Here is a 13,027-nt window from a genome sequence, read left to right as displayed (position 1 = left end):
GACACCATGCTTTGCTCATATATTATGAGGGCTTCAACTATGAAACATAATAGATAAAGGCCAACACCTGTATTTGTTTCACACATCCATCTGGAAAACCTGGAAAATGTGATTGGATGAATGTTCTGTCTGTCACATCTTTACGGGCCAATCAGAGCAACAAAACACGTGATGTCGTAGCCCTAAACTGAGGTGTGCTGCTACTGAGGAGTAAACTCCATAGAGAACTGCATAATGCGAACCATAGCGACTGTAGACATGTCAGTACGTTACTTTTGTCGTTTTTGAAAAGAAAACAACTCACTGCTGTTCTTTGTTCTTCTTTTAATGAAGACATGTTGTCAAGTTCTGATAAAACTGGCGCTTTAGCAGCATCCACGCTAATGTCTTCCACCATATCTGCACCAGCCTCTTGTTGCTGCTTGCTTATGTCACGACTCCACTGAGCCTGAAAGTACTGCCCCTCGGCGCTGATTGGTCCTGTCACTTTCTAACCAGGCCCAGATGGTTCAGACGGGAGCTTTTCAAGATGGATTCGCCAGTGAGAACATGAAAACAGGCATATCCATCTGCTCTGCAAGGTTACATAGACATGGGGATTATTCAAATTAAAGTTAAACACGTTGTCTTTTCTAACATTTGTCCTGATATGATTTTAAATATGAGTTTTGTTTCATACAGTCAAAGTGCATCATGAATCCCTTTGTGTTTAGTCAGTATCATTTAGTCTGTGGTACAATGTTATCTGACAGACCAACTGTTATTACATGCAAACAGATACAGAGATTGAAATCATGCTGGTCTGAACCTTCTTTTCTTCTAACATCTTTGATTAGATCCGACAGGTTTTTATTCACCCCCGTCTCTTTTGGTGCATCCTATGGGAAGATAATCACGTGTTAACGATGTATTCTGAAAATCAGACACACAAAAACGTTCACGCATACACACGCGCTCAAATGCAGACACCAGGGTTGCTAATTGGAGCTGTTGCTCCCCTGCTAGGTGTCATCAGCCCCCTCCTGCTGCAAGTGGAGCTTTACACTGAGAGCAGATGATTAGAATGCAAACGTGTGTGCATGTGTTGGTGTGTAAATGCTCCAACACACAACTGAAGCTTATTAATGTGTTTGTGTGAGCCTACGAGACTTTTTAACAAGTTCAAACTTTTTGTGGGTTTCTTATGCAAATGTGTGAGTTTGTACATAGCTGTCTGTTCTCACAAGTGTCTGTATGTTTCTGCAGGCCTATGGGGTCGGAGGCATGAGGAAGAGACAAGAACCACCTGCCATAGAAGACAGAGACAAGCCTTACGTCTGTGACAGTGAGTGCAGCAACTTCGTACCTCTGTTCCTATTCTACTTATTTACATCAAGCCCAAACACACTGAAATATTTATAAAATGATACCAGATTTTTTTAATGTGAAGGATCCCAAAGATGGGGACATGTAACGACACATTTCACCGTTTTGTTTTTGACGTATGTGGTTTACAACGATATAGCCAACAAGAGTAAACGCTCTGAAAACTCCAAACATTTAGAGCTGTGCTCATCAAACCTTCTCTTACTGGAGATCCACTACAAGGTTAACAGAGAAAGCAAGATCTACCTGCATGAATCCACTGAAAAGTCTATGAAGCACTAAAGCTGCTTTTCTTATAAAGGTGACGAGATTTCTCAAGATCTCTGGAGAAATGGGAAAAAATTACATGTAATGATGTGGAAAGGGGATGTAAAGTCAAATATTTTGATCCAGTGAAGCTCCAACAAATATTCAGTTAACTAACATTTGACATTAATCACCAGTTTTCATAGAATTAAAAATGCTGTAGTGTAATGCTGCGTGGTCTTTTTGACAATTTTTGTTGCTTAAAAATTTGTCAAAAGATGGCAGATGTAAAGGGTGGCCTAGCACTGATTTATGAAAAAATAGAAATAATAAAACCATGAAAATGGAGATACAATGTTTTGGGCCAAAACCAAAACCAGATACAAACCAGGGGTTAGCGCTGTTGCCTCACAGCAAGGTCCCTGGTTCACTTCCCGGTCAGGGCCTTTCTCTGCAGAGTTTGCATGTTCTTCCCATGCATGCGTGGGTTCCCACCAGGTACGCTGGCTTCCCCCCACCACCAAAAAACATGCTTATTAGGTTATTTGGTGACTCTAAATTGTCTGTAGGTGTGAGTGTGAGCGTGCCTGGATCTTTGTCTCTACATGTCAGCCCTGTGATTGACTGGCGACCAGTCCAGGGTGTACCCCGCCTCTCGCCCAAAGACAGCTGGGATGGGCTATATATATATACAGTGCTTAACAAATTTATTAGACCACCACCCAAAGTAAGGTTTATGCTGCAGCTGCCCTAAATTAACAGCATTGGTAATTACCAAAATCATTTTTTATGTTTCTGCAATGGTTAATACACCAATATGTAGAAGCTCTTTAACCCAAATGACATTTTTAATGCTAAAATATAATTATTATTGTTATCCATGAATTTTTAAATTTACTGATTTACCAAAAAAATGAAAAAAAAAAATAGTAAAGCACATTAATATTTCTTGATTAATATGTCAGATCATAGTTATTTACTTGCATTCCTGAACAGAAAAATGAGTTTTAGTGGTTGAATGTTATGCTTGATTCATTTCTGACTTCTCAGAGAAGCCCAGTGAGCCAGCTCAAATTTGGGTATAAAAGGTGAATTCAGTTTGAAATTCCTCATTTCTGTTCAAAATGGTGAAACATGGAGAGCTGACTGAAAATGAAAGAGTCCGCATTAAAGCACTTCTTGATGCTGGATGGTCTCTGAGACAAATATGACAGGTGGTCTAATAAATTTGTTAAGCACTGTATGTACATATAAAAATTCTTTAAAAAATATGTGTACTGTTAAGATGAAATTGTGAGACTTAATGAAACTTTACAAAAAAACTCTTAAAGATACAAATATGTCCAATTTGTTCAGTTAAATATCTATTAATTTAAAACGTGTCCATTCAAATGCTTTATATTTTTAAATTTAAGGTCTTATAAAATCTTAGATGTTTCCAATAGTTTACGAAACAAGAGAAATTTTTAGTTTTTATAATTGTAACGGAGCGTGTCTTGTTAAGGAGGTGCCGTAGGTCAACTGCCCAAACTCAGCTCTGTAACATGGAGCCAACCATGCTCTGCATTTCTAGCGAGGTAAGACCAGCACTGCTCAGTGCTGCCCTGGCCTCCTCCTCTCCGCTACTTTGGAATTGATGTGTCATTTCAAAAATGGCACTTTATCAACTATTGTTTTGTTTAGTCAAATACTGTTGTGATTTTCAAAGCGAGTCTCAACCCCCTTGGATGTTACCAGGGTATACCAGAGGGGTTTGTAAAAGAATAAAAAGAAAAAACAAACTTCTACTAAAACTCTAAGACTTTCTGTGTGAATCTTACATATCCCTGCCATCATTTATATGGCTCAGTGCCGCCGTGGCCTCCTTCTCACGACTACTTCTTGTTTGATATTGATTACTCTTTTCAATAAAAATGGCACAGTACAAAGTTTATTCAATAAACTGAAGGCCAGTGTTTTGTTTTCATTCATAGATCTCCCATAATGAGAGAGAAAAGCTCTAAAAAGTGCATTTCTCTCTCATTATGTACTCAAAAGTGCATTTCTGTATTCATGCTGGACGCCATAGTGCATGTGCATCCTTGGATCCCAGAGCATTCTGGGACTGCTTAATTCAAAACAGGAAGTAAACAGGGGAGATGGGCAGCGCTGGTCTTTACTCGTTACATTGTGTTATTGTTTTCATTGCGAGCCCTCTGGTGGCAGAATATTACATACTGTCCATCGCAAATTTGGGGAACCTCTGGTCTGGTAGCCTACAAAACAAAGGTCCTGTTAACTTTTTAAAAGAAAACACCAATATAAGGCTTAAACCAAACATGTTTAACAGTATGATTATCTGCTAATACTGAAAACTAAAGAGGTAAATGAAATGACTTGATACTGCTGTTGAAGATCTCAATGTAATATCTCACAGATCTACCAGTAGATCAAAATCTACGTGTTGCTTAGAGTAAACAAGCTGATGTGGCTGTGTGTTAGTGACCTGCTACAAATATTGCTGTGGTAAATTCAGTCCAGCTCCTCCCCTGCTGGACTGCTGTGTAAACAAGCAGGTTGTTGCAGATCATCAAGTTGTTCCTGCATTTCTGACGTCCATCTAACTTTATGTTTCTCATTTACTATCCTTGCTGTGTCTGTGCTTCCTCCTTTGGTCATCTTGCTCCCTGATTGGCTATTGCTCCATTCCATGTAACAATCCTGCTCATGCCTGCTCAACTGTCCTCAGTTGTAGGATTGTAAATATTGAACATGTTTAAAACTTTCAATCTCAAGACAGAGAGGCTTCAAATGCCTTTCAATCAGAGTGGAGAGAAAAAGTTTAACTGTTATCGCACCTCAAACCACAGGAAAATCTGTTAATATGACTTTAAGAACCATCCAGTAATCAGGGGTTTTGCTGACTGACATCATCTTGATTATGGTGTAATATGTGCCAGGCTTTACACATGCATAAAACACCTTCTTCACTGTGTATCTATGTCTTCTTTCTCGTTACAGTCTGTGGGAAGCGCTATAAGAACCGCCCAGGGCTGAGTTACCATTACACTCACACACACCTGGCAGATGAAGAGGGGGAAGAAGACGCTGAGCGACACACACTACCCTTCCAGCGCAAGAATAACCACAAGCGTGAGTCTGCAGTCTGAATATTAAACCTACTTAAAGCAGTTCAGCCGTCCATCATCATGCATTATTTACTCTATGAAGAGGCTGGGCAGGTAGATTTTGGGTCCACAGGTACATAGCTAACCTTAACTTTAGACTTTATAATTTCAGGGTCATTCTGTCAGTCCTTAAAAATCAGAAGAAGTATTGACTGATTTCTCCGTGCAGTTTTAAAGATAGTAACAGCGCTGACTTGGCCAAATCCAAAGTGTGCTCTTATGTGGATGAAGGATAAGATTTCCCCCTGTGGAGTTCTGGGTTTTGCAGATTCTCTAGCTCCCACTGATTCTCTTTTCAGACTGAACCAGTGACGCAAGTTAAAACAGTGATTGGGTCACCATGAATCATCCAACTTCTCTCTGTTTCCCAACTCCCAATCAGGGTTAAACAAGGGTCGGACATTGACTTTGGTGGAAATGCTTGAAGTCAGAAAAGAGCCACAAGAAGTGATACGAACTTTAAACTCTTTTAATTACGGTCCAATGCAATCCGGTGTAATGCCATGGTATTTCAGTGATGTGCTAAAGCTTCTGGGAGCCCAAATCCACAAAACTTTCTATGACTTTTTTAATCAGAAAAATATACATACTATTAACCATAAAGTAATAGGACTAAACATCAATACATGTCTTGAATATTATCAGTTGAATTTTTTAAACATTGCTGAAATTTGGTGTAAATGTGTGGGTTTCTCTTTGCAACTCATGAGCAGCAGTCGCTCACGGCTGCAGCGCCAGTCTGACTCAAGGTCTCACCATTAGTGCATGGGATATTGTGCAATGGTAACCTTGCAAAGTCAATGGATTTGCCAGATTACATGTCTGTCATGAGGCAGATCCATCTTGTAAAGCTTCAAGGAGAAACATTTACTTGTCTTAGAATGAACGATTTGCAAAAATAATCTAATTGCCATTTTTTCACCAACATTGCGATCTAATATGCGATTCATTTAGGTTCCCAATCTAATGTGTTGTTGAACAAACACAAGCAACGAATCATTCTTTATTATAACCAGCACAGTATTAGATAAATTACACTAAGGACAAACAATTTCAACAAAACAATCTAAATGCAAGTTTGGCTCATACGATTTAAGCCAGATATCAAATGTTAGATTAAAGGGGGATGAACATTTCTTTGATATTCTTGTTTTGAATAAGAAAAACATAAACATGAATAAGAAAATTAGGATTTTTATAGAAAAAAAAAAAAAAAACAGACATGCTGCGTTTCTGAGATGCAGCCCTAACACTGGCTGCTAGTCTGACACAGCGATTACTACATAGGAACAGTGAGGAGCGATGCTGGACTGTGACGTCACAGCGCCAGCGCGGACCAAAACATGGCGGCCTCCTGGTGAGTTTATAAACTCAAATTACTCAAAATGCAAATATCTAGTGAGCTTTTTAGTTCAATATACATACTAGAGATACAAATATTTATCCAACAAGATGAACTTGTCTGATCATGCAGAGTTCCTTTTAAGAAAATAACACTATCCACACATTTAGAGGCACAGCTTCATTTATTTAAACAAGCTGAGTACATAGGTAGAACATAGGTACATGAAGTGGAAAATTAAAAAAACACTGCACACCAAAATGCTTTATGTGGGTGTACATTAGGGCTCTGTGTTTCCAAGTGGATGGAAAGTGCTACATCCCAACAAAAGACAAGTACAATCTGCATAGCAATCATAAAATTCAGTGCCATTTCAAAGTTCTCTGTCCTGTATTTCTGATGGCTCCTCTCCATAAGGGTACTCCAAAAAATACAACATATTCCAACTATATCCTGGCACATCAGGTCACTTTTGGCAAAAATGTTCAATCTTACTCCCGTGTTATAAAAGTTATAATCAGGAATGATAACTCAAGTACATCTGTCTCAGGGACATTTAGTGCACTCTAGCTGAATATTAATGTGGCCATCACCTCAAACTATATTATTCCCTGTGGGACTTTTAGCTTATATTTAATAAGAATAACTGCAGAAAGAAAGTATGAGTGTTATTGAGTTTTGGCAGACCTCCTAAAGCTGTAAAGGGGCCTGGTGTGACACCTAGAGATATTCAGGATTTTACAAGTGTTTAAAGGTGGAGAATAAATGTCTAAAAATCACATGTGTAGGGGAGTTTCTGCCAGACAGACTGGCTATCGTAGATGAGAGAGAGGGAATTGGCGTTTTGTAGGAAGAGCTAAGAAATCGTTAAGGAGGGCTGAGCATCTTAGGAGGAGGAGACAGGAGAGGGAGAGAGTCAGGAGAGCATTTTATATGGATCCATTTAAGATTGTTAAAGGAGTTTTCAGCCAGGAAAAGGGAGGGCAGCTTAGAGCATCGGGGCAAGAGGTGGAGGAACATTTAAAGAAATTCACCAGATAGAGTTGGGAGTGGGGAGGCAACTTAAACATACGTTTAACATGTGTACACAGCAGCATAACCAATTTTTGACGCCGGTGTTTGGCCAATTATTGTATTGCATTTTATTTTACTAATAATCAATAAAGTTAATTAATCAAAAGTGAACTATTTTGGTTGCACTGCAAAGTGTATCTTCCCCTCTGGCTTAATTTTCAGTCCCCACAGTCTCACCATATGTCCTTTATTCAACACAGTCTGATTGATTGATATCACATGACTACCAGCCAATCAACATTTAATCCTGGGTTTCCCTGACACAGTAAGCATATGGCAACAATTCCTGTTTTCCTGCTTCTACTGTGTAGCTCTGTGCCGTTTCTCATTCTGATAGATCGAGGACCAAAATAATTGATTTGCCTTTATTTTTTGATCATGCAATTTTACTTTTTCTACATTAGGTACATCTTTTACTTCACAATAAATGTACATCGGCTCCAAATATCAAGTATCAGTCTCATGAACCCTAACCCTAACCCTACTAAAGAGAGACAGGAAAAATATCTGGTATTCCTCAAATCACCAGAGCTCATGATCTCTGGGATCTCAGGGATCTAGCTGCAGACGGTATATCTCTGACGCTCACTCTCACACTGCTCATTAGAGCCGCCGTCTATTTCAGAACAGAAATACACACTAAAAATTTCAAAATAAAATCTGCTTAGACTTTTACTTAGAGTTAGGGTCAGGATACCAAAAGTTAGAATTTAAAAACCTTGCCTGCAAAAAATTTGATTACAACATGTCTATAAAACCACAATCTAATGCAGCAAGCTAAGCTCACGTAGCTCTGTTGGCTGCGTCAGCTATGCAGATACAAAAGCTATGTAGCTTTGTGCACACACAAAGCAGCTATGTAAGCTATGTAGGTATGTTCTATATGTAGCTAAGTTACTTTTAGCTTTGTCTGCTAAAGCTTATGTTGCTAAAGCTAACTTAGCTACAATGGCTTGTGTACTATCCTTAATTACAGATCTAACGAAGCTAAAACTAGCCGCTGCTCATGTAGCTTCTTCTAATACAGGTTTATGTTTAATTTAAAGACCCTGTAGAGTGAAAAACAAAGTTTTTGTCTTAACACACTAGATATGTTAGAATATGGTTGCTGTAAACGTGAAAACACTGAGATCTACATGTGACTGAATTTTGGATTTAGACTGTTAGAAAGTTTTTCACCTCTTTCCTGGCTTGGTTTCATGTGGGTGGGGCCGGTATAGTGGGGGATGACCCCACCCCTCTGCGCACTATGCGCCTCATCATCTGCTGACCCTGCTCCATCATTTTATGTGGCCTACCACTTTGTGGCTGAGTTGCTGTCGTTCCCAATCACTTCCACTTTGTTATAATACCACTGACAGTTGACTCTGGAATATTTAGGAGAAAGGAAATTTCACAACTGGACTTGTTGCACAGGTGGCATCCTATCACAGTACCACGCTGGAATTCACTGAGCTCCTGAGAGTGGCCCATTCTTTCACAAATGTTTGTAGAAACAGTCTGCATGCCTAGGTGCTTGATTTTACACACCTGTGGCCATGGAAGTGATTGGGACACCTGATTTCAATTACTTGGATGGGTGAGAGAATACTTTTGGCAATATAATGTATAAGATCACAGAGCAATTCAGCTCAGTACAGTCTGTTGTAAGCTGATGTCACTGCCTTTATTGAAGGTTATCAGTCAGTTAAATGCTGTTTTTTTATTCATTGTGAGGTAAATTTTGCCAAATCTGTCAGCCACAGTGGTCTATGGATCATTAAAGTATCATAACAGAAATCTGAGCCAGAAAACAAACTTTGTCTCTTCTCTGGCACAGAGCTAGGCAGCTGCACTCTGATCATAAGGACAACATTCAGATTGTAATTTTTTTTTTATGATTTTGAATTTCAGAAACTTTTAAATGTTTTATTTGACTGAAATTGGAATGAGAGGTTTATAACACAGTGACGTGCCATACAACAGACCTAAATACAAATTCATTTTCCGGGTCTTTAATCCCGGATAAGACTCCTGACATTTTCTCTATTCTATTTATGAAATGTTGCTTAGTCTGCAATGTTTGTAATGTGGTTATTTTCTGAATGTCAGTGCCTGACATTGTTTTATAAGTGAAGTCAAATTAGAAAATAATAATTTAAACATTGTACCGGCAAATTACGGAACTTCTCAAATAGATGGTGTCTCAGATAATGCAGAGATGTAGAGATGCTCGGTCTGCAACCAGACTGTGTTAACCATCTTTGGTTTCCTTATTTCTTAATATAAACTGTCTGATTAAGAAATGACCCTGATTCAGTGGGAGCAGCAGAAGCTGAGTACATGGCAGTTTTCAGTGTAAAGGTGCAATCAGCCAATCAGAGATGTCCTAAAACAAGGTTAATAAATTTTGACATTACGTCTTCTACATTACCACATATCACTGTTTCCTACTCAGATAGCTTGGGGTATGTCAACCTTGAATGATTATGGCATTTTGGCTAATAATCAAATCTGAAAGCAGTATAGACTGAATGATGTTGTGGCTGATAAGGGACAGCAGTAGCAGGGGGTAGACATGTGTTATCCTACCGCCCTCCCCGCCCTGTCCATGGTGTTCTAATAACATTCCAGGATAGATGCAGCTCAGCTGAAACTCTGAGGTTCAGTTACTCTCTAAAGTGACGTGCTTAGAGACTCACTGAGGTTGCTCAGAATAATATGGGCGAAAAAAGTTGGAGGTTTCTAATTCCCAAGGAGAGAGAGTTCTCAGAGTTCTGCCAGTTTCAGACAATAGCTCTCCTACAGGGGTAAGGTATTTTTTTAGTATGGTGGCACAAAGGTTGGTAGAGGTAGAAAGATATGAGTGCCAAAATAGAAAAATAAGACATGAAAAGATATAAATAAAGCAAATCAGGGTTATTTTTGAAGAGGTTACGAATTGCACCACATATCTCCTTCAAAATGATGTCCTTTCTATCCTTTTTTCTTTCTTTGTGGCTGTTTCTCTTTCTCCCCCAAGGCCAGCTTTCTATCATTTTGTGCTTTCTGTTTGCCGTTTTTGTCTGCAGGTTTTATTTGTTTCTGAACACTCCTTGAAGGACAATAATACGCATTTATCCCACAGGGGGTTGTGTTTTGGTCACTAATCAGCAGTTAAACGGCTGCAGTTGTTCGTACTCTCAGAAAATAAAAACAGGAAAAAAAATAGCTGTGGATATTTGAAAAGAGAACATAGACGATTCATCCCATGTCTTTGTTCTTCACGGTCTTAAAACAAGCAATTTGCTCAGAATAGAGCACAGATGAACAGAAAAAAACACATATCGAAGCTTTGCTGTACTGCAACAATGTGCACAGTGAAACTATGCTGCCTCTCACTTAATTGGCACTGTGTGTTTTTAAATTGGCCTGTCTGACAGAGCAGACTGTGGGTATATGTGAGTGTGGCCGGCCATGCTGCAGTCTTAGGTCCCTCCAGTCGAGGAGAGCAAGAGAGACAGCATTTGAATGGTTTAATATCCCCCATCACTCCCTCCCAAACAGTCAGTAATCACACACACATGCACCCACACACACACACATGCACACAGCCTCAGAAAATGCAATCTTCTCTGCTGAAATGAAAAAGGAAGCTTAGCCTTTTGGGTTCATGTGTGAGTGTTGGTGTGTGCTCCATTATAGCTTTGCCCAATTTGCTGAGTGTCATGGAGGAGCCTCCACCACCCTCCACCCTTTGCTATATTGCCACATATGTAATAATATTAATACTGCTCTCCTGAATGAGAGCAGCCCTGCATGCATAATTAATGCTATATTCTGGCTCTACAAAACCTGTCTAGACACTACAGCATGCAAGCAGCACCAACAGCACATTCATGGCTAGAGCTGCTCCAGTATGGCGAAAATCACAATCATGATTATTTTTGAATGATATTGAGACCACAATTATTAAACATGATTACTAATTGATTTTACATTTACACACTGCTGGCATGAGGCCAAAACCTTGTACCTCCATTCCTCATAATTTTTTTTTTTTTTCATAAATCGGTGCCATTGGTTACCCTTTACATCCATCAGTGGGTTTTAATAAACTGTAGGAATAAAAAGTATCAAAAGATCCTAGCTATCCCCATTCACTAGTAAAATTAATTTAGAAATACAGCGTTTTTTCATTCCCTGAAAGATTGTGGTTTTGGAGATAGGAGGTTTTGGCCAGATGGCAGCGATATGTGTGTAAATTTCAAATAATTTAGCTGAAGTTTATCATTCTGTTGCCTCAAAACAACAAAGAACAGACTTTGTATATGCATGCCCACTTGGCCTTCTGCAAGCACATGTGCGTTTAAGGTGTCGGCTTTTGATTGTTAAATCAAGAGCCCTCACTGGGAACAGCTCCTTTCCTCACCTCCACTTTCCACATATTCTGCCTGCACTGTAATGCAGTCCATCTTCGCAGTTTCAATCCATGTAGAGCAGATGGAATCAAACAGCCAAGAAACATGCAGAGCATCAACATAACGTCTCATCCTTTGACAAAAGCTGCATGTCATTGGTTGGTCAGTGGGTCAGAGAGCTAATACAGTGCCAATGACGGAGAACATTTAACCTCAGAGGTGTAAAAGTGCAGAAATTGACATGAAACAGCACAGCCTTTGTTGTAAACAAGGACCTTTTAAAGTCCTAACTCACCCATTGCAGAATCAATCAAATCATGGAATCATGCCAAAATGAATGGTAAATCAACTCCAGGAGGGCAAGATAATCCAATATCCGAATGCTGTTCCTGTTCTCCTGTGAACTTGTGATCTAAGTCTCAAGATGCTCTGGGCTGCAGGGTGTTGTGCAGTGCTCCAGAAACGCCAGTGAGTGAGGTCACTCGCCATCAGGTGGAGCAAAGCGCTGCGAACTCAGAACGTAGCGCATAGGGGAGTGCAAAGATTGTGGGTGTGAGCGTAAAGTTTTTTAAAGATATGTTTTTGGCCTTTTTTTTTACAAGGCTTTTTTGATGGAGGATGAAAAGTGAATGGAATTAGAAACAGGGATGACAGAGTGGGGGAGAGACATGCAGGAAAGGAGAAACCGGCCAGGCTTGAACCCGGGCGTTCCAAGTACTTGGGCCACAACCTAACCACTGGGCTATCTGAGAGCCCCATTTTCACAAGTTTTAAGATTTAATGGATTTTTAGAGTTTAAGATTATCAACTGCAACATTTTGGTTAATCTGGATATTTAAAATGTATATGCTGTACATCTAAAGGCACACCTGAATATGTGACAGGCGTGCTGGAGAAGGAAAAGGCTTTCAGAAATAGTCCAGCACACCATCTCACTTTTGCTGATATTTAGAAATAACAAGGTTTTGGTCTGACTGACCATCATCCTCATACCTGGTGAAGGTTGGTTTGACTGAAACCTTGCTTTAAATTGGAAAAATAGTGGTTATAACAGATTTTTCTCATTTCAAGTTATTTTTTAAGAATGTAAAATAATTAAGTGCTTATATTTTCCCAAGCTTTGTTTGGGTTATTAAACAAATAACTATCATTTCTGAATAAATCTCATTATTATGGATACCAAGGCCTCCTCCTGGCTCTCCATTTACATCATTTTTGCTTCCAAAAACTATTACTGAAATTAATGGATGGTGGTAAATGAAGATTTTGTTGGTGCATGTGCCAATGCAAATCAACTGTGCATGCGCTTACAGATATGTAAACTAACCATACATTTACAGATGTACGATGTATGTGGGCAGGTGCCTCTATATTTCTTCAGGACTGATTCCATACAGGAAAAGTCAAGGAAATGTGTGCTCAACTGATTTAAAATTACACATCAACAAAAAATA

The 13,027-nt window shown here is 39.3% G+C and overlaps 1 protein-coding gene across 1 annotated transcript in view; it reads left to right on the top strand.

Moving 5' to 3' along the window:
- dpf1 (D4, zinc and double PHD fingers family 1) overlaps window positions 1-13,027 on the top strand; it is a 106,373-nt gene that overhangs the window by 53,721 nt on the left and 39,625 nt on the right. Inside the window, exons 7-8 of the mRNA XM_041810240.1 lie at window positions 1,246-1,324; window positions 4,612-4,743. Of these exons, the coding sequence (XP_041666174.1) occupies window positions 1,246-1,324; window positions 4,612-4,743 (211 nt within the window). The remainder of the gene's footprint in view (window positions 1-1,245; window positions 1,325-4,611; window positions 4,744-13,027) is intronic.

Source organism: Cheilinus undulatus, linkage group 2, assembly GCF_018320785.1.
Source record: "Cheilinus undulatus linkage group 2, ASM1832078v1, whole genome shotgun sequence".
NCBI lineage: Eukaryota > Metazoa > Chordata > Actinopteri > Labriformes > Labridae > Cheilinus > Cheilinus undulatus.
Note: the sequence above shows the minus strand (reverse complement) of the source record. Positions and strands in the feature narration are given on the sequence as shown.